This window comes from Lycorma delicatula, chromosome 7 (assembly GCF_047948215.1).
Source record: "Lycorma delicatula isolate Av1 chromosome 7, ASM4794821v1, whole genome shotgun sequence".
Classification (NCBI taxonomy): domain Eukaryota; kingdom Metazoa; phylum Arthropoda; class Insecta; order Hemiptera; family Fulgoridae; genus Lycorma; species Lycorma delicatula.
This window is the reverse complement of record NC_134461.1, coordinates 59,684,844-59,711,526: the sequence shown is the minus strand read 5'-3', so window position 1 is coordinate 59,711,526 and position 26,683 is coordinate 59,684,844. Positions and strand designations below refer to the sequence as shown.

At 28.6% G+C, this 26,683-nt stretch overlaps 1 protein-coding gene across 3 annotated transcripts; it reads left to right on the top strand.

The window, feature by feature from the left end:
* The first annotated feature begins 541 nt into the window (after window positions 1–541).
* On the top strand, window positions 542–26,683 carry LOC142328048 (cytochrome P450 4C1-like). Of its 3 annotated transcripts, none has more exons than XM_075371499.1 (12): window positions 550–732; window positions 2,211–2,411; window positions 6,650–6,756; window positions 11,429–11,516; window positions 12,962–13,147; window positions 13,856–13,925; window positions 15,893–16,019; window positions 18,818–18,878; window positions 19,917–20,017; window positions 20,501–20,738; window positions 22,709–22,888; window positions 26,293–26,683. In XM_075371499.1, the coding sequence occupies exons 1-12, from the start codon at window positions 714–716 to the stop codon at window positions 26,352–26,354; spliced, it is 1,440 nt and encodes a 479-aa protein (XP_075227614.1). In that variant the 5' UTR covers window positions 550–713; the 3' UTR covers window positions 26,355–26,683. The 3 variants fall into 3 exon arrangements, with proteins under 3 accessions (XP_075227615.1, XP_075227614.1, XP_075227613.1); XM_075371498.1 differs by lacking the exon at window positions 26,293–26,683 and adding an exon at window positions 25,005–25,418 and having other exon boundaries at window positions 553–732; XM_075371500.1 differs by lacking the exons at window positions 22,709–22,888; window positions 26,293–26,683 and adding an exon at window positions 25,005–25,418 and having other exon boundaries at window positions 542–732.

Sequence of the window (26,683 nt, the reverse complement as noted above, 5' to 3'; positions counted from 1 at the left end):
TTCTTGCTACATTAGTAATTCAAATGCAAGCAGGCTGCTATGAAATTCCTCTTACTATGATTATACAAAAATGCATGTAGGCTTCGTCCTCAAGATACTGATTTATTCTAGAAAAAACATTATAAACAATTCATCATCCCTTCATTAATCAACACTATTCCTCTTAAAAAAAGTTTTTCTATCACCCGTATACCTTCAAATCTTTTTTTATTAAATAGTTTTGTAGAAACACACCTTAAGTAAGTAAAACGAGGATGATGGTATGTAGATAAAACGTAACAGTGGAATATATTGAAATGATACACGAACACGGTTATACACGAACATTGGTAGTGTTGTAACTTAGTTCGCACTCGTGCATTGGTCGCTAGTTTTATAATGTGCTACAATAATATATCTGTTAATAATTAAATTATTAATTTATAATTTCATACAATATAATATATGTGATTGAATAAAGTTATCTTAAATATATCGTATATTAACCATCTTTTTATTTGAATTTGAATAATTCTAATAAAATTCATGAAAACTTTATTAAATGACCTAGAATCAGGAACAGTTAATATTAGCTGTGTGTAAGTAACTATCGTGAAGGTCTTTTCAACGTCATATCCTAAAAAAACGTAATAAATACGTTGATATCAAGACAACATGGCAGTTCTTTCCCTGCTGACTTAGAATACAGATCTACATTATCGCCCTGTTTAAATATGGATCAAAACATGCCAAGTAAGTGTGATATAAGAAATTAGTGATATTATTTAGTAAGTTCAACGAAAAAAAGTTTAATTAAGAAGCTAAAATTATTTATTTGAGCAATTTTCAGCTTTATTTATTTAAAATGGTAATTTATGGATTAGAATTAATTATTTGACCCAAAGATGAAATTGATTCTGTCTAATATAATTCAATCAGTTAGTCCCAATACAATAGCGTCAACAATGTATGGTTGTCTAATCTTTCCTGCACACAAAATTTGACTGAATTCATTAAGAACTGTAAAAAGATACTGATAGAACTGCATTTGGGTGACACTTAAACGCGGATTTCCAGTCTCTTTCTGTAAATTTAAAATAGTTCTTTGTGCACGTAATGTTTTTTTTTTTCGGTGATGCTGAATTATTGTAAAATCTTTTGTAATCGAAATTAAATATACTAAACTTCTGAGAATTAAGAAGAGATGCATTAACCAGAATGTAAAATTTTAATCGCATTTATTCATTACGTAACAACAAATTTATCTAAAGAATCTAAAAATTTATAAAATATTTTTGCAGTAGTTTACCAATATATTTTTAAATAAAAAAGTTTGTTGATAATTTAATCCTGTATGAATAATATTTAGAAGTTCTTATATATTAATAGATCTTTTTTTTTTGAAATTCAGTATTTTTTATAAGTCGGTTTTTATTTTCAACTCTTAGTGCTACATTAATCTTATTAAATTTACAAAGAAAAAGAATCAGTTTTGATTATCTGTCACAAAGCGTACTTAATACTTCATTTGTGATAAAAAGTATTTTTCAAAAGGTCGGCGATAAGCAGCTTATTATTTGATGAATATTGTTAACAAATGTTTTATCAAAATTTTAGCAAAGGTTGCCTTTGTTTCAGAAGACTTCTCATTTTTAAACAATAGACAATCTTATTTTAAAATTTATTCATAAACTTTGCTCCCTCTTCAAAGTGGAAATAATTTGATTCTCAGAATTCTGACAGAATATTAAACTTTCAACTGAAGTAATTATGTAACAATCGATAAAATTTTTAATTTTTATCAATTATTTCCTAACCATCTTACAAATAATCAATTTTTTTTAGTAATTTCAAATTAGTTTTACCGTGTTGTAAGTTATTCCAGTTGTTAAATCTATATAGCGTGCTGATAATTCAGATATACGTATATCCTACTGGATAATTTAACTGATATTTAACGCATAAATAAACTGGTAATTTATCTTTAATATGCATTAAATTTGAATCTACATATAAATTATTAATTTAAACTAAAATAAAGATATTATAAACCATTAATTCGCTGTAAACAAATTTATTATTTTAATATTTATTATTATTGTAAAATTGATTTCTATAAACTTTGCTTTCATAGAAAATAAATTTTTTTAGTTTCTCCTTTCTACCTGGAAGACCAGCATTTGAAGGATTTTTGTACATCTGTTTAATTAATTTTTTTCACTTTTTTATAGCGGAGTGGATGTTAAGAATAGATTTAGACATTATATGCTATAAAATATTCTGGGCTATCATGATACTTCTAATTACTTCATTAGCTTGGCATTCTTGGAGAATAATTAGAATAGAAAGAATAATTAAAAACAAAATCCCCGGTCCTCCGATATGGCCTATAATTGGAAATGCTCATTTATTTTTTGGTTTGGATGCACATAGTAAGTACAAATTATCTATCTATAAAATTTAATAAGTTTAATTAAACAATGTTTTATCAGAGATTTACGTCTCCTGATATTATAAAACTAAGTGATATAAAAATAAAATAATGATCCGTAATTAAAACTCATAATAATCATTTTTTTAAATTATAATATTGACCTACACTAATTTTTACCTACACTGTTTAAAACAGTGTAAGCATTAACATGAATGGATAATTGTAGCCAATGAATTTTTCTTTGTACTCCATAAAAACTTCAGTATGAAATGTTACCATTGCTTTCTACAAAGTAGAAATAGCAATAAAATTCATTAAATTAATTGTGTGCAGTTTTATTCAAGTAATATATGTTAATAATAAGATGTTCAATGTGTTTTTGGTTTACCGATAATGGCATATACTTTGTGAAAAATAATTTTTAAACAAATATGCGAGTTAGTTTTTCTACTGGAAAACCGCATTCCCATGAATTTCTGTAGAAATAAATAGTACCTTACAATGGTTAATGAAATTTGCTACTTCATTTGTGTCAGCGATTAATAAAAAATAATTATACGTTACCTCTTGGTACTTTTTAAAAAATAAAAATTGATATTAGAACCAATTTTAATGATTATTTTTTCATAAAATGGCTGGTAAAGCATATTAGACAAAATTTTATTGGATTTAATATTTTCAATCAAAAACTTACACGAGTTATGGTTACTTAAACGCTGTAAATATGAGTTAGCACAAAATTGAGAGGATGTCTTTCTAAATACTTGAACATGTATTATTTTTTAATATGAAGGATCACCAGAGCATTTTAACAACACTGGCATTTATTATCTGAATTGAAAATTGCTCAACATATCAATTGATTCAGGTAAGCTAAAGGTTGGGATAGTAGGCCTGAAGTAAATCCTCCCGATTGATTTTTGTTGGAACATAAAAATTGATGATCCAAACTGAAAAACTTTGCTTCTTTCTTGGGGACAACAAAATGAATTTCTAAAAGACAACATACATTTTTAAAGTTACTTTGTTGTTAAAAGATAATAATGATACTTCAATTTTTATAGTTTTTCTGTTATACATACAACAAATATACCTAAATAAATAAATAATGTTTCAATTTTATAATCAATGGTACAAAAATTTTCAATCCCACAAACAAACAGTACATAATTTCAGATTTGACGACTGTTCAACAGGATAACCAAACATTCATATTTTATTTTTTATTTTTCTTCTTTTGCCCCGGTCCGCTTTGACCATTCGTTCGCACTAACCTCTTTCACATGATTGGTGAACGATTGCTTGTGGTCCAGCTACATTCCCAAGTACTTGGTGGTTTCCCGCGACTGGACCACCTCTCCCTCGATGTTGATTGCTATGGGCGCCAGTACCCGTCACCCCGCTAGCGGGACGAAAACAGATTTTCTTTGGAAAGCTGCAACCCATTTTCCGTCATCCATCTTCCAATCTAAGCGATAACAGCGTTCGCAGAGTCAGCCCCCTCCTCATTGTCATGAGGGCCAAACCATCAGCGTAGGGAGTGGGAGTCATGCCTTCCGGGTAATATTCATATTTAAGAATTTATTTAATAACTGTTAAATATATCTTATAATATTTTTCATTATCACCTAATCTTGTTCCAGATTACTGCATATTTTACCGTGAATTTTTTGATTGTTTGTATCATATGGAATTTTGTAGTATTCAATTAAAATAAAAATGTGTATATAAATTATACACATAATATTCCATGAAGTTCTCCCGGGATTTTCATAACCTTTTCGACTTATGAATATAATGTATAAAAGTCCTATTAATATTTATCCTAAAATACTTCGTTTGTGAGTTATGGGTAGTGAAATATTTCACTAGAATTTCACCTACTCAAATGAAATGAGCTCGTTCTGAAATTTGTAGGACGTTAATTAAAACGAAATTTTGTGATTTTCTATTGTTTTTATATCTAAACAATTGAATAAAAAAGGTTGCAGAACCGTATCTTCAATAGTTTGAGAAACCAGGGGTAAAAACCAATAAATTGCGAGAAAAACATTTTTTTTTTATATTTGACGTACAATAATTTTTTTAAATGGACGGATAATAACCTCATAATAATTTTTAATAAAGTTGTAGCGAAATTAATTTTGAACATGATAATGTAACATAAGTTGAATAAAACAAAGATAATTTAGTAAATTCGGAATTTTATATAGAATCAGTATACTAAATCAAAATGCGTATTATTGGTATAAGTTTATAAACAAATTTCAAAAATAAAACCGTAATTTTCAACATACTTCGGGGTACGTTTCTCTACTACTGCAGTTGCTTGTTTTAGTTCTTCAGGGCCTTATGTTACTCAACCGCATCCATATTACGGACAATTATTTCCTAATGAGAATGTATTTTTTTTGTATACAATATTTTTCATCCATCCACAGAAGCAAACATTTAAGGTGGTTGATCAGGCGATCTTTGTGGCCAGGAATGTAAACCTCTACGACCAATCTATTTCTCAGAGAAATGATGTTTAAGTGACTGGAAATGGCACAAGTGATGTGTGGAGGCCCGCTTTGTGCTGGAAATATACTTTGCGTCTCAACACTGAAGGCACATCTTTAAGCAGCTGCGGCAATTCTTCTTGAAGGAAGTGAAAGTAGACCTAGACATTTAAGTTAAACTCTGATCAGCTTAGAATGATGGCCTGTACTGACGCCTGGAATGCGCTGAACTGCATCGATAATAAATTCATCAATACATCATTGTGTTGGACAGATCGTTCGTAGATGGTACGAATTCTAGGTAGTGAACCTGTTTCCCGAAGATTGTGAAAAGTCAGGCTAGTTGTTATGAGATCTAGAATCCTCTTATTCAGAAAACGTGTTCCATATTCTACAGCAGTAGTTGTAGCATTACCACTAAACACGACAAAAATGAACACCATATCAGCATATTTTATTTTTATTTTTACCTTCGGGACCACCGTTAGGTATTACTTTAAAGATTAGATGAATGAAAATTTTTGTAGCGTGTGACAATGCCATGCCTGACCGGGTTTCGAACACGATACTTCCGGATGAAAGGCAGAGACACTACCACTCACGCCACGGAGTCCGGAATGTCAGCGTTTTGCTCTGTTGTAAATAAGTACGGCATTACTTCAATAGCAACCTGATCATATTCACACTAAGTCTTCTTTCACAGAAGACTTTCTGTGTATTATGTAACCTTTATTTAATTTTATTTTACATTTATTTGTAATTTTCATTTTTTTTTAATATTTTGACAGCAATTTTTAACACTAAATTTTATATTTAGAAATTTTTCACAAAAGTAAAAGAAACAATGGCTTTTGTTTACATTTCATAAATACTTTTCAGATAAATATAGTATAACACTGTTTCTAAACAAAATTTCAATTTTTGTAATTTTTTTGTTATCTTTAACTTATAAGTAATTTTATTCAGAAATAAATTCTGTACAAAAGTTGTTTAATATTTTTATACGTTTATTTTCCGTTTAATAAAATTATTACACGTCAAATATAAGAAACAGGGTTTTGTACCTCAAATTACTGGGTTTCACCCCAGATTTGTCAAAAACTATTGCATATAGTTTTAGGTTCTGAGATTACTTTTATTGTTTTTTTTATTTCAACAGCAATAAGAAATAATTAATTTTGCCCTTAATGTAATGTCTTAAAAATTTCAGTAGGATCTCATTTCACCGGGGTAGCTGAAAAACAAGCGAAAATTTAGTAGCGATAACTCTCAAACGATGCATTTTATGACATGTGTTTATATGAGCTTTTCCATTATTTTCACAAAGAGTAAAGGGTATTAAGGTCCCAGAAAAACGTAGTCATACTATCTGCGTATATATAATATATAAATTGCACTCCTTGCAATTACTTGCAATTTAATTATAAATGTTTATTTAAAAAAAAGCAAAGTAATCTGTGCACTCATACTGAAATTATAAAAGCCAGTGTGTATCCATACTGAATTATGAGAGCACTCATTTGAGTGCTTTCATAATTCAGTATGGATAAAGTTTCATAATTTCTGCTTCTTTATTTTTAATATAAACTTTTAATATAAACTATTTTTAATTTAAACTTAACTTTAATATAAACTTCTTGTATTTTTTGATGATTTCAATTCAGAATGTTATTAAATAAATATGAACATAATTAGTATACATATTTTCCATTTTTCTTTTTTATTTGCTTTTCAGAAATAATTCAAAAATCACAGCACTTAATTGAAGAATATGGAGGCTCATTTCGTTTGTGGATTGGACCATTCTTGTGGATTAATTTGGCAGAACCAAGACATCTTGAGGTATGAATTTAAATGAAATAAATAAAATTTCATATTTTTTTATTTTACAAGTATTACGCAAGTAGTGTTTTATTGACCCTAAAAGTTATTGGTAAACGACTTGAATTCAATGTATTAAATATGGTAGATAATATTCTTTCATTTATACATTATTTAAACTTATATTAAGTTATTATTTTCTTATTTATAAATAAAACTTAATTTCTAAATTCATTCCACCTAGATTAATTTTTAAACTTTGTAATCTGGCACAACTTCAATTATCAAAAAGATTAAGAACCAAAATTTATTAATCGTTGTAACATTTTTCTTGGTACTTACAATCTAATTAGTAATCTCCTGTTTTATTTTGAATTTTTAGTATATTCGAAAAGTTACTTAACTTACATCATTTTATTATAGTTTCTAAAATTTTTCCTGTTGACTGTTCTTTCATCAAAACTTTTAATTGTCTTTGCTGCACAAATATTAATTCAAAATTTTAAAGTAAACAACGTCAAAATTGCCCAATTTCTTTATGTAATCTTTAACTGACAAAAACATTAACATTAAAATTATCGAAATTCTACGAAGTTAAAACGTAATTGTGTGATTTTTGAAGACCTAAAATCAAAGTTTTTACAGAAACCTTAATTCATGAAAGTTGTCAGGTAAAAATTCGCAAGATGTAAAATAAAAAAAAAATTTAATGGTATTTACGTAGATGAAAATTAACAAGCTATAATATAGTTTTATCTTTTATATACGAATTGTTCTATTATTTAATTCTTTTTTAATAAAACTAAAATTCCTGTTTTTTGCTTTTTTTACCCTGTATTTTATAGCATTTGATTAATAATGATTAATATTAAAAATATTATATAAATATATAAAAAATTAATTATAATCGCAATTATAATAAAATAAATCCAAAACCCTGAAAAAACATAAAAAACCTATCATAAACAAATGCACCAAATGTATAATTAAATAGAAATAACAAAGACATAATTAACCCCAAAATAGGAAATAAAAAATAAATGAAATAATTACCAAAAGAAAGAAAATAAATTCCCTTCATTTTGTTGGCGCTTTATTTTACATATACCGTCCAGCAAGCGGAGCGACCCCTGGGGTTGACCATGTGGATCCGCGGAGCCTCCATTGGTCACGGGGTCGAACCCAGAGTTGCAGATCAATTTTATAGAAATTAAAAGAAATATTATATAAGTTATAAAATACTTATAAAATGTATAATTTGTAAAGAAATATTTATAAGTTAAAAGAAATTATTTTAATAACCTTCACAGCTTTGCACACTTTAATATATTGAACATGTTATTAAAATATAGAAAAATATTTAATATATATAACATGTGTCCCACGAAGAGGTATACGCTTTTGATTTAATATCAGTCGCTCTTCATCCTCGAATTCTATGAAAAGTTTAAAACTGAAAAATGTACTGTGAAAGTCTACCTTGTAGGATGTTCACAATTACAAAAAAATTGCGGCATTCAAATAAAAACATCAATTTTAGATAATTTGTAATTATTTATTAAAAATTCAAAAACCTTAAACCCAGATGAAGTATTGTTAAACTTCTGTTCAAATTCAATAAAACAAGTTAATAATTAACGGTGCTTCACTTTCCTGTGTAAATATTTAATTGTTAAAATTGGATTTATAAATGAATAAAAAGCTAAATGTTGTGCATGGGCCATTGCATTTGACAATCTAGCAGAGTCCACACAATACTTCAGAGCTGAATTTCCTGATGTCGATCCGCCAACCAAAATGTCAATTTCTAAGTGAAAGTGTTGTTGTTGGAGTAGTGTGGTTAAAAAATACAGCCAATCTACTGATAAAAGAAAAGAGGAATTTGTGTGTGCATCATTTTTGCGATCTCCGTTAACATAATTCTATTAGAAATGTTTCTTTAGATACTGTATCAATATTTTAAAAATTAAATTTAAATTTTATATTTATGATTTTAATTTTTATTATCCTACAACATATCAGATAACCACCATGAAGTATTTCTTCAGAGGATGAATGAGGATGATATATATATATTTGGAGGTATGAATTTAACTGAAATAAATAAAATTTAATTTTTTTTTTAATTATTACGTAAGTAGTGTTTTATTGACCCTAAAGGTTATTGGTAAACGACTTGAATTCAATGTATTAAATATGGTAGATAATATTCATTCAATTATAAATTATTTAAGATTGTAAAAATATAAACTTATATTAAGTTATTATTTTCTTATTTATAAATAAAAATTAATTTCTAAATTCATTCCACCTAGATTCATTTTTAAAAGTTTGTAATCTGGCACAAATTCAATTATCAAAAAGATTGAGAACCAAAATATATTAATAATAGTTATAACATTTTTCTTGGTACTTACTATCTAATCATTGATCTCCTGCTTGATTTTGAATTTTTAGTATATTCGAAAAGTTATTTCAGATCATGTAGCCATTAAACTGGCTATGTATGGCGTCAGTTTTAAAACGCTCTTACAAAATCATTATATAGCATCTAAGTCGGTTATTTTGTTTTCTATTCACAAAGAAATCAGTTTTATTACACAATTTGAACGAGGTTTATACGATGTAAAATGTTTTATTTAAACTAGAAAGAATATGACCATTTTTTTCTCTCATCAAATGTGTGTGTGTGTGTATGCGTGTGTGTGTGTGACTTGTGTATTATAATTGCTATGAGGGTTATGGATTTATTTATTATTTACAAAAATATATTATTATATTAGCAACATATTGATGTATTGAAACAACACATAATAAATTAAGTTATACGGCTCAAACAAAAAAAAGGAAGGAATTTGTGGTCATAAATATGTCATTTTTACTTGAGGTCAAAAATATATTTTTTGACAATAGATATCGGTAAATATGAAACACGTAACGATTCGTAATAAATAACAGTATACAGTAAAAATTGTTTTTAAATGGTGGGAATTTTTGAATTCCCACCATTTCTGAATCTAGCGATGAAAAGTTCACTACGAGATCAACACGGTGGATTGCATCTTCTTTAGAGATCAAGAAAAATATTTTAAGAGATCTTAGAAACGGGTGGTATGAATTTAGTATACGTTCTACTACGTTGGATCATCTTTGAGGCAAAACAGCTGTGTAGGAACAATTTCCCGAATGAACATTACCTTCTCACACAAGGTTTTCAAGTACGAAATCTTGTATGAAATGTATATCGACTAAGAGATAATATTTTTTACAACTTGTTCATTAGAGGTTAATAGTCCCAGCTTTTTTTATATATTTTTTTTCAGTTTTAACTTAATGCATATTAAATAAATTGATGAGAAATTCAATCAGGCGGCCCCACGGTCATGTAAACGTCGGCTAATAATGTCGGCTGTTACCGTTCTGGTTTATGCTGCCCCGGTTTGGGGTGCAGCAGTGAGAGTCAGAAGGAACCAGGTACGTCTGCAGAGCGTTCATCGGAGCACGTTGTTTGGCCCATAGCGTTGTTGGGTCATAGCAGGATGTAGCACAATGTCATACAGTTCGGCGTGTGTGCTGACCTCAGTTTTGCCAATTATCTACAGATTAGGGAGCGCGAGCTTCGTTATGAGAGGGCATGAGGAAGAACAAGGCAGAGACAAATGTGGGGGGAAGCATGGCGAGAAAAATGGACGACAGGAAATGATGCAGCTCGGATTAAGAGATTAATTATTGATTTAGATACTTGGATGAAAAGAAGACACGGGGAAATGAACTTTTTTACTACACAAATGCTTTCCGGGCACGGAATATTTTATCATTACCTCAACAGATTTGGTAGACGTGATTCACCTTGTTGCATGTTTTTCAGTGGGGAGGACACAGCACGCCACATTTGAGTGTGAAGAATGACAATTATGGCGAATCCAAGCAGGTATTACAAGATTAAGAACTAAGAACCTGGTGTTCTTCATGTTGGCTTCAGAGGATAAGTGGAGGGCTTTTTACACGTTTTCAATGAAAGTGTTACGCGCTAAGGTCGCTGAGAGAAGACGTCGTGGCTTTTAGCGTAGCAACGGCAACAGCGCCATCCGCGAGGGCCGGCATGCCCCCAGGTGTGCTAATTCCGGTGAACGGGTGGGGACTCCGATAGAGATAACTAGGATTGGTAAATAAAAGACCGAGACCCGCCCACCGGATGGAGTTCTGGGAACGACATAGATGGGCCCGGTTACCTCTTTCTGCCAATTTAAGGCCGACAAAGAGAGAAAAGATCCATCTAGTGATGGCCGAACTGCCAGTGGTGGGGAGGCTCCCTTAGAGTTTAAGGACGCTTCCCTGGGCCGAGTTTTATTTAACTTTATGTCCGGCTCAGGGGAGTAGGGGTTAAAAAAAGGAGGAATTCTAAGAAAAATTGGTTTAAGAAAGTGAAAGAAAATTTTATAAAAAGGGTTATAGTAGTGGATAGTGATATAAAGTAGATCTTATAAAGGTGTAGAAGAAGGTCGTCTTTGAACAGTTTCTTAACTACCAGATACAAGTTAAAGGGTTAAGATGATAGGAGTAAATAGACCTATAAATAAATATATATCTATGTGAAAGTAAATACAATAAAATCTGATATATATATATATATCACACTATATTAGGAAGGAAATAAATGTTTAAAATTAATTTTTTCCCTTTATTTGTTCAGGCAATATTGACAAGCGAATATACAACAAACAAAGATCCGTCTTATAAATATTTTAAACAAGCAGCAGATGGACTTTTTACTGCATCAGGTAAAATAAGTTCGAATTCATTCTTAATTTTTTTTACGTTAAGCTTATTTTATGTATGTTGTAAATTTATTTCCAATTTACATAGATAATCTTTTTTCCTCTTAATTTTCGTTATTAACTTACCTCATTTATATTAATTACAGGCTTACACTTTGTGCAAATATATATATATATATTTGTAGTACAATCATAGTTAAGAGCTGATCGTTATATCCATTATAAACGATGTGATAGATGTCGATAAAAATTTGAAAGAATTATAACAAAAACGTGTTTTATTAGCTACATTTGGGAAAATTTCAAGAAAACATATATATGTATTAAAATTTTTTTTGCCAATATTTATTTATTTTTTGCCATATTTCAGAAGTTAGTTAACATTAATACATATATATGTATTATAATGGATGCTTTCAGACTGCTTACGTAGTATTAACGCGTTAATGAAAAAGTTAAAAAATCTCTAAAAGACCATTAGTGGCTTTATTGATTTCTGGGTGTATTAAAATTTTTTTTACCAATATTTATTTATTTTTTCCATATTTCAGAAGTTAGTTAACTTTTGCGTTGAACATGGAATTGTAAACAATACATCAGAGATAAAAAAGACTTTTCTAAGACTGGTTTTCCTAATAGAAAAAAAAAATTTATTATAAGGCTAATTGTTACGGCTTACATTTTTTTCTTGTTCTGTGCGTACAAAACGCGGTTAGCATCTAGCCCACAGAATTATTCAAAAAATGCTGTTACATTTTTAATTCTATAACCTGATTTTTATCAGTGCATAATACATATCATACGAATTGGAATTAAATTACGGTTAGTAGGAAAATCGTTTTCCACTAGCTTCAGAAAACCTGCATTTTCATTCATATACGAACAGGTATGACGTAGAAGAAAAATTTGGTAATGAGTTTATTTTTTTTTCAAAAACATGTACAAAAAAGCTTTTTCTTATAAAGGTGATTCATTGAGTGATTGTTTATAAATTATTCTCAAAACATTTCTTAAAATTTTAAAATAAAGATTCCTTCTCCAAATAATTGAATTAAATTAATTGGTAAATTAGTTTTACAATATATTGTTCATTATGTTATGAATTTAATTTGTATTTTAGTTAGTGTAATGTATAACGTTTTTATTGAAACATAAAACCTTTTTGAATAAAATGAAAAAATAGGAATGAATAAAGAAAGAATAATCAGAGATTAAGAATTTAATTATCAATGAAATTTTAAATATTTTATTAAACAAATATTATCTCATTATACTTCTAATGTAATTATCATTGTAATTGCTATTTTTCTAATAATACTGATTTTTTTTTCTATCCCTGTCAGTCTGTTACGACACTTCCTCTGTACCTATATATATACCGCCTCTAGTGTATTATCAACAGCAAAATTTTTTTTTTTAATTTATGTCTTTATTAATCTTTTTTATAGGAGAAAATTGGAAACAGTTACGTAAGATGGTTAATCCCACCTTCAATAAGAAAATACTAGAAAGTTTTACAAATTGTTTTAATGAAGAAAGTAAAATTCTTGTTAACGTATTGGAAGAGAAAATTGATGCACCTCCATTTGATATACACGAATATGTCGCAAGAACGGCCCTGGATATACTTTGTGGTAATTGAAAAATAAAAATGATCAAATTACATTTTTATAACTCATAAAATTTATATTAAGGTATTTTTCACTAAAAAAAGTTATCAGCTCTACCATAAAAATTTTCAGTCATTCTGTTCCTGGGTATGCTTTTTTGCTTTGTATTTTGTTCTAAATCGCTTTTAATTTAAATAAATTTTTGTTTCTCGGCATAATATTTGAACATTAATTTCTTCAGTAAACGTTTAGCTACAAAATTATTTTTAAAATTACTTAATAGTAAGATTCGTTTTACATAATACTCTTGAATTGTTTTAAATAATTCTAATAGTTTGAATTCTTTAAGAAATAACTTGTAGAAAAATATTTACAATTATAATTAAATTAAAATAATAGCAAAGTAGTTCTTACAGAAAATGAAACAGGGGTTCTTATTTTTCATACTTTCTAATACACGACGAAAATTTTCATCGCCAGTTAAGCGAAAGATTAGAGTGATCTATCAAATAAATAAACCACAAAATGGGTACTCAGTAAATCCTTTATTTCAATCTTTCAACATAAGTAAGAGAACGTTATTTTTTTGATTTTTCATTCACAGTACTAGCAGAGATATTATATAAAAAAACTACATTGTCTGATACCATGTTAATTGTTTTCACATTCAAAACATTTAAATTAAAAAAAAGTATTTGTTAAATTACTTATAGTTTTACGTTTCACATTCAGGTACACAAATGAACGTCAAGACTTCTGAGCAGATAGATAACACTTCAGATTTTGCAAAATATCTATTGTGGTAAGTGATGCAGTTAATTTATTTGAATTTAAAAATATTATTAAAATTATAAATATGTTCATTTAACAGTTAAAACTTCTTAAATTACGTATATTCCTACGTACACACTCAACAATCAGTACCCCCACACATAGGAAACAAACATACGTTTATTTAAATATATCTCTAAGTTTGTTCTATGTTGTAAAAACCTTAAAAGAACGGAATTCTTTTAAAAATAGTTCAAAGATGAAAAGATGGCAACGTTAAAAATGATTATAATCCGTAATTTAATTGAAACATTAATGTTTTAAGCAAAATATTTTAACAAGAAAATCTGTTCAGCAGTAGAGTCACAGCATCCATTATTATTCAAAAAAAAAAAAAACATTGTTATCCTGTATATATATTTATGTGGGTCGAAGCGTGGCTCGTCTAGGACTGGGAAGTAACCTGCAGCCTAGGTTGCCCTAGCTAGGCCGTAAGAAAGAGCTGGTGGTCGGGATGTTACTGATGACGGCCTCTGGAACCTTCAAGATTTGAGTTGCTGACGTGGAGTGAAGGACGGCGTAGAAATATATGCGGAGTTTTGTAGTGTAGAGTTGTGGGTAGCGCCCATAGGGGAATGAGAAAGGAGGAGAGTCTTTTGCCACGACACCTGGAAGCGACTGATTTTATGCCTGACAGCGGTCCGGTTGCTCCTGGGGTGTTTCAAAAACAGAAGAAAAATTAATGTGCTTTACATATTAATATGTAAAAGTAAAACATAAATAAATCTAGAGAACATTTATTTAATAAAATGTAACAGAAAAGATGATAAAGTTGTATTAATATTATTGTACAAAATGTAATATATATTAAATTGATTTTCAATAATGGCTATAAAATGTTTACTAAAGATTTATCACGTAAACAATACTGCATACGTCAAAAAAACTTATTGTGTATTACTAATCTTATGATTTTTTTTTTAAAATGAATGTAAAATTTTCTTGGTACATTCATAAGTAAAGTAATGTTTTGTTTAGAAGTTTTTTCATATATATTTAAAACTTCAAATTTAATCCAAGTCAAATATCATTTTTTTTTTTTTTTTGTAGAGTTATACGATGAATTTATTTAAAGAAAATATTTTTACGAAGTCCCAAATTTTGCAATTTATTGGCATATAACAAGAAAAATGATTTTTTTTTTTTTGAATGTTATCATATATTATTGAGCACCGACCGAACATTTTGAAGATAATTTTTAAAAAAACGCGAGAATTCTAAAATGCCAGAATAAAAGAAATTTTTTTCGTATTAAAAAAAAATTCTTATTTATTCAATTTTTACGGTACAGCGACTCATAAAATAAGAAAAACATACGATTTTAATCATAAATAAATAACGGGTACTAGTTGTTTATTTCTAACGCACCGAGCATTATTTTGAATGAATTTTAGTTTATTTGGTTGTTTAGAAAAACTCATTAAACTAAATTTACTAGTATCTTAACTTTCTTATCGTCCTAAAAGGAAATTGCTAATTTTTACGCTTATTAAAAAAACGGAATTCCCCAAATGAATTTAAAAATTATAGTTTATGTTATTTGTTCTTTCGTTACCAAGAATTTAATCAAATTTTCTTAAGAAGAAAAAATTTGCACAACAAATAGAGCTTTCTTGCACTGAAGTAGATTATGACGATGCGTGTAACATAATGAGATTAATGATTCGCTAATGAAAGGAAGGATTTGTAGCACTGAATCGTAAAAAAGTGATGAATGGGATATTATGTAATGTAAGTCTATGAAATAATTTTCTTAAATATTTGGAAATAATACAACAATCATTGGTATATATTGCGTAGTTTTCCAGTTTGGGTAGTTATTTAATTGTAGGAATTTTTATAAACTCAGTTATAAATTAGTTAAAAGGATTAGTTATTAAGGATTTTTTTTTAAAAGAAAAAACCTTGTTATTATGAAGTATTTAAATCTCTTTTCAGGGCAATTCATATCATTAAAGAAAGATTCTTTAAAATATATCTTCAACCAGATATTCTGTATTATATGACAAAACGTTCAGAAGAGTGCAAGAAATATATTCAACATTTGCATAAATTCATGAAAGAGGTATTCATAATCTTATAACGTTAAATAAACTAGAAAAAAATTCTCTCTTATAATCTAAATACGTAGGTACCTCATTCTTTAAAGTGTGATAAGTATCCTAAAAAAATACTAGATTTTCGCTAGATTTTACACTTTTATTTGTTAGACAATTTTTCTTTTGTCTTCAGTCATTTGACTGGTTTGATGCAGCTCTCCAAGATTCCCTATCTAGTGCTAGTCGTTTCATTTCAGTATTCCCCCTACATCCTACATCCCTAACAATTTGTTTTACATATTCCAAACGTGACCTTCCTACACAATTTTTTCTTTCTACCTGTCCTTCCAATATTAAAGCGACTATTCCAGGATGCCTTAGTATGTGGCCTATAAGTCTGTCTCTTCTTCATCTATTTGCCGCAATACCTCATTTCACACCGCAATACCTGTATTTGCCGCAATACCTTCATTTGTCACTTTATCCACCCATCTGATTTTTAACATTCTCCTATAGCACCACATTTCAAAAGCTTCTAATCTTTTCTTCTCAAATACTCCGATTGTCCAAGCTTCAATTCCATATAAAGCGACACTCCAAACAAATATTTTCAAAAATTTTTTCCTGACACTTAAATTAATTTTTAATGTCAACAAATTATATTTCTTACTGAAGGCTCGTTTCGCTTGTGCTATTCGGCATTTTATATCGCTCCTGCTTCGTCCATCTTTAGTAATTCTACTTTTCAAATAACAAAATTCTTCTACCTCCATAATCTTTTCTCCTCCTATTTTCACATTCATTGGTCCATCTTTGTTATTTCTAATACATTTCATTACTTTTGTTTTGTATTTGTTTATTTTCATGCGATAGTTCTTGCGCAGGACTTCATGTATGCCATTCATTGTTTCATCTAAATCCTTTTTACTGTCGGCTAGAATTACTATATCATCAGCAAATCGTAGCATCTTTATCTTTTCACCTTGTACTGTTACTCCGAATGTAAATTGTTCTTTAACATCATTAACTGCTAGTTCCATGTAAAGATTAAAAAGTAACGGTGATAGGGAACATCCTTGTCGGACTCCCTTTCTTATTACGGCTTCTTTCTTATGTTCTTCGATTATTTCTGTTCCTGTACATGTTAGCAATTGTTCTCTTCTATCTCTGTATTTGAACCCTAATTTTTTTTAAATGCTGAACATTTTATTCCAGTCTACGTTATCTAATGCCTTTTCTAGGTCTATAAACGCCAAGTATGTTGGTTTGTTTTTCTTTAATCTTCCTTCTAGTATTAATTTGAGGCCTAAAATTGCTTCCCTTGTCCCTATCCTTTTCCTGAAAACAAATTGGTGTTCTCCTAGCACTTCTTCCACTCTCCTCTCATATCTTCTGTATACAATTCTAATTAAGATTTTTAATGCATGACTAGTTAAACTAATTGTTCTGTATTCTTCACATTTCTTGCTTCCCTGCTTTCTTTGGTATCATGACTAAAACACTTTTTTTGATGTCTGACGGAACTTCCCCTTTTTCATAAATATTACACACCAGCGTAATAATTAATCTATCAATCGCTTCCTCACCTGCACTGAGCAGTAATTCTACAGGTATTCCGTCTATTCCAGGAGCCTTTCTGCCATTTAAATCTTTTAATGCTCTCTTAAATTCAGATGTCACTATTGTTTCTCCCATTTCATCCTCCTCAACTTCCTCTACTTCCTCTATAACACCATTATCTAACTCATTTCCTCCGTATAACTCTTCAATATATTCCACCCATCTATCGACTTTACCTTTCGTATTACATATTGGTGTACCATCTTTGTTTAACACATTATTAGATTTAATTTATGTACCCCAAAATTTTCCTTAACTTTCCTGTTTGCTCCGTCTATTTTACCAATGTTCATTTCTCTTTCCACGTCTGAACACTTTTCTTTAATCCACTCTTCTTTCGCTAGTTTGTACTTCCTGTTTATAGCATTTCTTAATTGGCGGTTCTTCAGGTTTTTAAATCCCAATTTACATTTCATTATCACCTATAAGTCTGTCCCCTCTTTCATTCCTTTTGCCTAGCCCATATTCACCTACTATATTTCCACCCTTGCCCTTTCCAATGCTTACATTCCAATCTTCAACTATTATTAAATTTTCATCTCCTTTTACGTGTTTAATTGCTTCATCAATCTCTTCGTACACACACTCTACCTCATCATCATCATGGGCGCTTGTAGGCATATAGACGTTAACAATCGTTGTCGGTTTAGGTTTTGATTTTATACTTATTACAATGATTCTATCACGGAGACCCGAACGGGGTCTAGTTTGCCTCCGGAATATTTTACCAAGGAAGGCGCCTCCATCATTGCTATATGAAAATGAAGAGAGCCACATTTTCTTGGAAGAAAAGCAGCTGTATTTTTCCATTGCTTTCAGCTGCGCAGTACTCAGAGGACTGAGTGATGTTGATATGGCCGTTTAAGTCGTCCTGACTCACGCCCCTAACAACTACTGAAAGAGTTGCTGCCCTCTTTCAGGAATCATTCCTTATTCTGGCTCACAACAGATACCTCTCCGATATGGTTGCACCTTCGTTCGAGCTACTCTGTATAACTGAGTACTCAAGCCACCTCACCAACGGCAAGGTATCATGATTCATAGAGGAGGTGTTAGACGATATATATACAAATTGTTCACTTAAAAACCTTTTTTTCAATTATCACAACAATAAATATATATATCTCCGCGTGCGCGTATGTGTGTGTATGCGAGTGTTTAAATTCTTTGAAACGTATCTTACTATTATGATTTATTTTTTTAGATAATACAGAAACGAAAATTGATACGGAAAGAAGACTGTGTCACATCTGATTCCGTTACTGGTAAATTCTGTAAAACAACTTATTATGCATGCTAGTACTTTAAAATATCTACCAAAAAAAAAAAATATAATTATATGTCTGACTCAGTAGTTTCAAATTATGTTAACAAAGTAATAAAATAAAAAATGAACTAACAAAATACAATATAGGAGCTTGAAATGTTAACTATAGGTTGAAAAATGAATAAAACCTTAAATTAAGAATTAAAAGTTTTTCAAAAATAGTGGGCGACAGATTCTTAGTTTTATTCATTTTCAGGATAAAAAAAAAACAAATTAAATCATGCATCATTTTTAGTAAACAAAAAATAATTATATTAGTGTTATTTAATAGAAAAATACTACGATTACTTTCTTAGAGGAAGTTCGACTTTTTTCTCTGATAAACAAGTAATGGAAAAAATATTATGTTAACATATCTTTAAAGGGAATTGAAGATTTTTTTATGGGAAAATGTGGGTGAAAATCATTTACTTTTTCTCAAGAAATAGATACATGGTTTCGATTATATTTGGAAAAGGTTTTCTAATACTTATTTTTCCATCCAAAAAACTATTTTTCTTTCACTCTACAATTCATACGAATTTGGTTCTCTTCAAAACATGTTCACAGTTTAGAGATTTGCGTTCTAAAATACTAATTCCTCTTTTGTTGTTTATGTATCTTACAGTTTTAAAATACTTACACAATGCAGGCGGACTAACTTTAATCTAATTGAAAAATTAATTATGTTTTCTTAAGATAATTAATGTATTTTGCAGACACAATTCCTTGATCTAGTAAGAGATAAAATGAATAAAAACGTATTATTATTGTGAAATCATCACTTAACAGAGCGGGAATTAAGTAGAAATATAATTTCAATGTTTTGGGAAGAGAGTTGAGAAGCTATTTTAAACAGTTAAATTTAAGTTTGTTATGAAGGGGGATATTGATTTTATCATTTAATCGTAATAAAATTGAAATATATAAAAAAATAATTAGTTTTATTAATAAATAACTTTTTACTTTTAACTTTATTTTGTTATTTTTTTTACAGCTGAAGAAAAGAAAAGAGTTTTTCTTGATGCAATTCTAGATCACTACAAAGATCTATCTGATGATCAGTTAGTTTTTAAAGTTGGAGATATGTTTGTTGGTGTAAGTACAAAATATTTAATTATCTCAAATGCAATGGTTTTACATAATTCTAAGTTAGCAAATCTGGTGATGACAATAACAACTAATTATTATTTTCATGTATTCATTGTATAACGATGGTGATGAAATTTTCCAAAGAAAAACGCTACTCTATATATGATGTCCCCGAAACTTTTATGACATAGGCAAGGCCTGTTTCTTTTAATTAAAGTCGTTAAGCCAAACTGAAATTTGGCGTTCTTTCCAATATTTGAATATTTTATTATAAATTAGTCGTAATAATATTAAAGGATATGGTAATAAAATATTAATCTAAAATTTCCTTATAATCTCGAATTGATGGTTTATATACTATCAGACATGATGGGTATTGCGTATATATGTAGTATTAAATAAATTTCCTAATTATAACAGTAATGAAAAGCTGAGGTTATGTCCTTAATCTGTGTTTATAAAACTACACATTTGTAAACTTGATTTCAGGGAACCGACACGACAGCAATTGCAATAAGTTACGCTTTGATGATTCTGGGAATATACAAAGATAAACAAGAAATGGTGTACAAAGAAATAGTAGATGCCATAGGGGAAAGCAATGAAGATATAACGTACATTGATCTTCCTAAGTTACGGTATTTGGAAATGATTCTTAAAGAGGTTTTGCGCCATTATACAGTTCCAATAGTTGTTCGTAGAGTTGAAGCAGATACTTATATAGATGGTGAGTTTTAGTATGGATTTATTTACATATTGTACTGTAAAATCAAGCTTCAATGTGACAACTGACGTGTGCGAAGATATAAGAATATTTATATTGATCGGAATTGAAGTATATTCAATTCACCTGGTTTCTTATTCTCAAGGCTTACAGTTTAAGTTTTCTGTACATTTAGATATTTATTTCCTTACTTTATTTCATTAGTAACGCTTCATAAAATGATTTTTAATTGGTATTCAATAGACAGTTTGATGACTTTTCAGTGAGGTGGCGGTGAAAATGAATTTTCTATACATTTTCACTTATAAGGAGTACGAAAAAACAATCACTTAAACTGAAGTTTCCTTAGAAATTTTTTTATACGATTCTATTTATTGGTTTATATATTAAATATTTTGACGCAAAACTCTCAAAACCTACTTCCTCAATTTCAGTGAAATTCTATAGGGCTATAGAAATGTATTTGAAGTTGTCCATGTGAAAATTTGATGTAGATTGATCAATTCGTTCGAAGCAAGTTAAAAGCAGTGTTCGCTATGATACTGCACTATGGTACGTTGCTTTTTCTTTATTTGCGGGATCTATTTTTATCAATATTAAAAGAAATTAAACGAAATATTAAAATTAAATTAAATTATAGTCGGCTCACCGGCGCAGATTTCGGAAAGAATTTTTTTAGTTTTTGTCGCTACATAAAAAATAAAAAATATTCGTGTAGTTAGTTCAGAATTACTTTTTTGATCTCCCTTTCGTTGAGATGAAAGCTGCTAGAATATAGAAGTAAGTTTATGTTTGGGCAGCATTTATTAGGTCTTATAATATCGTAATTATGGTTTACTTTTTTTTATTCAATACCGTAGCGTAAAAGTAATATTATAAATTTATTTTATTAGATTGAATCAAGTACGCTATTAGTTATTAATTAAATTAAATATTATTCGCATATATTAAGTTTAATATAATTTTTGATTTTTATGGTTTTCTCATTTGTGTTAATTTAAAACAAAATTATGATTGAAGTGATTACATTCTTTCCTTATCAGAAAAAATGTTATCTTCCTCTTTTCTTTGATGCTTTCTCAACTTAAATATTTTATTGTGCCTCATTTTGTCCTTTAAAAGTTTTAAATCTGTCTATAGTTATTTTCAGCTTCCCTAGACATCATTGTGTGCATGAATTATTTTTGTAATATTTTAATTTAAAAAAATTTATAAACATCAATAATCACGGTTGGATATTCGTTCATATTTATGTGTAACTTTTATTTATTTTTTCTCTGATTGAACAGCACTTCATGAAATGACATAATTCCCATAAGCGATTTATCAACTATGACATCACTATATTCGAGTCTTCAACCCGCCCAATCCAGACAAACTGGAAGTCGATTTAATTGTTTTCTCTCAAATAATATATATATATTTATTTATAAAAGCAGAAGGACGTTCCAGTTATTTATCAACCCAGCTTCTTAAATGAGTGAATACTGAGCAAATTGATCTATTTTTGCTGAAAAACTTTTTTTTTATTCAGACCAAAAAAAAAAAAATTAATAAAAATAAAATAAAGTTAATAAATTTTTTAATTAGGCTCTATTCTATCGGTCAGCCAGCTGATACGGTACAATACAGTTTACTGAACAGTGATTTACTCCATTCCGGTTATTTACACGTCCATGAAAGGGGCGACAAGGCCGTTGTCGGGACATTCATTCATTACGCATGACAAGATTAAAGATTATTTATGTATTAAATTCATAATTTACGTCTAATTTCATTATTCTAAAAGAAGAACAGTACAAGGTATGGATCTAGTATTAAAATAGTTATTCTTGCATACTAGTGAGTAGTGTAAATAAAGACAGAATTATTATAAACATACATTTCCTTTTCTTAAAACTGAGCTGTTTTATTTATTTATTTTATTTTTTTACCAAGAACAGCGAATTAATTTATACAGTTTATGGTTTTAGATAATATTAAACTTCCAGCTGGTACATCAGTAATTATATGTATTTACGGAGTACACAGGGATCGTAGATTTTGGAAACATCCAGATGATTTCTATCCAGAACACTTTCTACCAGAAGAAGTTGAGAAAAGACCGAAGTACAGTTATATTCCGTTCAGCATGGGTCCTAGAAATTGTCCCGGTAATTATAAAAGTATACTTTGTTGTTAGTAATATTATATTCGATTATTTTTTACTTGTCATTTGCGATATCGGATTGTCTAATCAATAGAATAGAATTTTTCTTTGTAAATCTATTGGTCGGAAGAATGTATATTCTTGTTTTGCGTATTTCATTTATGCACTTCAAAAAGAAATTCGTTGAAAAAATGTTTATGAATATTATACAACAGAACGCAAGGCAACTAGAAACGTCCGTATTTAATTTCGTTATATCTTTAATGTATATATATATATATATATATTTAAATCACCACTGTTCTTGTTACTGTTAGATTTTGAAGCGATCATCTGTAAGAGGTCTGAACCAACTAATGACTCCTCAGGTGTAATAATTTTTTTTAGAAAACTGACCATTTGGTGAAATTACCAATTGTGTTCTCTTTTAAAAATTGTAAATTTCAATATTTCAGTGTAATTTATAACTGAAAACACCTGTTTGATCAACTTCACTTTAGGACTCCTTTTGCACTGGTTCGCGTTTAGAGACATCATAACTTTTGTACGTAAGCTTTTTATTATTCATACATATTACCAGATGAAATTTGTAATTTATGCTACAAAGATGTATATGCAATCAATGAAATAAAATAATAATTTTTTTTAGAGCGATTTCTTAAAGAAAAATTAGGACTATCTCCGTTGTCATAGCATAACCACTGACGCAAGGAAAATAAAATCGAAAAAAATATTTAAAAAAAATACTAAATGAAGATAAATTATGTAATATCTTCTCAAAAATTATTTGTAGCTTATATCAGCAATGATAATGAAATGAGTTTTAAAGTGGATCTATGTTACATAGATAACCGAGAGTTCTAAGGTCCAAATTCTAGTAGAGACAGATCGTGGATAGCGGTGGTTTTTGGTAGTTGGGATTCATTTAAGCACACATCTCTGGAATGGTCGACCTAAGACTACAAGACTACAATTCATTTACAATCATACATATCATCCTCATCCATCGTCTAACTTACGGTGGTTCTGGAGGCTAAAGAAAAATAAAAGTATTATTAAAATGAATGTGTATTCGGTGGATTAATACCGAAATTAAACTCTCTCACACACACACTCTCTCTCTCTCTCTACATATATATATATATATATACAAAAATGTTAATGTCTAAAATATATATTTTATAAATATAGTTGGAAAAAAATTTAAAAAAGACTTTTTGAATATATATTATTTTAATTTAATATTTTTATTTGTATTAAAATATTCAATTATCTCTGACGTTAAGAATAAAATGAATGTGGATTCGAAATATTATATGAACCTCTTTTTCTATAAAAAGGTACAAAGAAGCACACGTTTGAAAACGTGAAGAATTATCCGCCATGTTGCTTAATATGCTTTTAGAAAGAGATGTGGAGAAATGGGGGATACAGTAAAGGAAGTTCATTGTGATAGCATATTTAAAATATTTTGAATTTACAATATTTTTGTTTAGAACTTGAACGAATTCATACCAACCTTACAATCTCGCAATTCAGTTGCCTATTTGTATTTTCATCCTTTCTCATTTCCATTTTTTTTTTCACTCATTTATTTCGGCGCACATATGTTCTTTTCCTAATGTATAATATTTTACTGCATACGATAGGTATCTCGCATAGTACATACAAAAAAAGAAATGTAAATCATATGCATGCTAGTAAATAGAATATTCGGTATTAAACTCCATTTGGTTTCATAATCAAATATTGAAATTTTGTTAACAAAGAAAACCTTTTGAAATGTACGTGGTAGAATTCAGGACATATATCAGTTGGATCGCAGAGTGTGAAAATATCAAAGGATATTAAAATGCGCAAAACCTTTATTAAAGCACAAACGTGTAGAAATTAATACATGTTGCTACCACTTTAAAAAAATAGTGAAAAATTATTCTTTTTTTGTTGACATTAAGTGTGGATAATTTTTATGATTGAAAGGACGTATCTCGGACAAAGTTACTTTAGATGAATAACCTAGGAAGTCGAATAACTTCAACATTTTTTCAGTCTTTAAATGTAAGTATGAAGATAATAATTTTTTAGATTAAAAAGGTGTGATGCAATAAATGTTGTTTCAGGATATGCGTTTGCAATGATGTCGATGAAAATTGTAGTTGCAACTGTAATAAAAAACTACAAAATTCATTCAGATGTCGATTTGAAAAAACTACAATTCAACAATACTTTTATGATGGACTCTAAAAACGGTTACCCTGTTCAGATTTCAAGGAGATAGAAGAATTCTTTGCACTTTGTAACTAGTGCTATATCAGTACCAGTTTACTAAGACAATACATTTTTTTGTCAATTTTAAATCTTTAAATTATTATTATTAAAATTATTTGAATTTTATCAATAAAATTCAAATTAAATGTAAGAAAAAACAGGGTAAAGGTTATAAATATTTGTTATGCAAGATAAAAAAATACTGACTTATTTATTTTAGTATGTATGTTTCTTTTCAGGTAATTATATATTAATAACATTTTTCATTCATTGTTTTAATTTTGAACATATATATTTAACTTTCCTTCTCAAAAAACCAAACTTACGTAACATTCATCACCACCAGATTTTCCGATAAAGAGAAAATATTTTTAAATCGTCTTCAATAATTAAAAAAAAAAAAAAAATAACATTTGCACAAAATAATATTGCTATAAAAACTATATCAATCTAAGAAACAACCCTTAAAATTCAATGCTACAATATACCTGATAACGTAAAAAGTGATATTATATAGCCTTCTAAACATTAATTAATATTTTGCTTTTAAACCTGATATACATGGACAATATACTCGTGTTAAATCTTAACACTGATCACCTGTGTATTACACAATAATTTTTTAAAGACTGCTTCAAATATTTTTTCTTTCAACAACCCTGCTTCTTATACCAAAATTTGTATAGTAGTTCATACTTAAGTATGTACAAGAAAGTGTAATTAAATTTGCATATTAAATGTATAGCAATAATAACCGATAATGCAATAGTAGGAATATTTTTTTAAAGTTTTATTAGAGCTAAATTGATTGTAAACTCGTACCTAATAGCATTATTTTGCTGTAAACTAAAAATAAAAAATAAATTATTTACAGAAAAATAATTTAATTCAATGAAATCTATATTAATAAAAATATTCCACGGCAGGAAAAATGAAGGAAATTATAATATTAAAATTAATAAAATTCCTTATCTCAATAAGAGTGTAAAATACACAACTTCTATCATCTTTACAAAAAACTATTTTCATTATAATTTTATTCCTTCAATGAAATACAATTTATTTTTTTCTCCAATGACAAATATAAATCATTTGGTTAAAATTCAATATATTTATATATCTTAAACTTTTTTATTGCAGGTGTATTTACAGATTTACATTTCTTCTGCGACTTTGACAAGAAATCCATTTTTACCATCTGATTTTTTTAACTATATCACAGTAGTCTAGATGAAAGCAATGTAAAGCTATCATTGCCTATGAAATCAAGCTCTTTTTTCTACACACACTTTAAGAATACCCGGGATCTAATTAAGATTTAAATAAGCATGTCTTTGTTATATTACAACTTTCTAACTAAATGTCCTAACTAGATTGTCAGTCAAATATCCTGAAATTTCTTTACAAAAAAAGATAATTTAATTATTTGAGGATTTTCCAGCAAAATTAATCGAATCAATAATCATTAATGCTTAGGATTATAAGTTACAGTATTAAAGAAGAAAAAAGGCTGTTTCGATAATTTTGCACT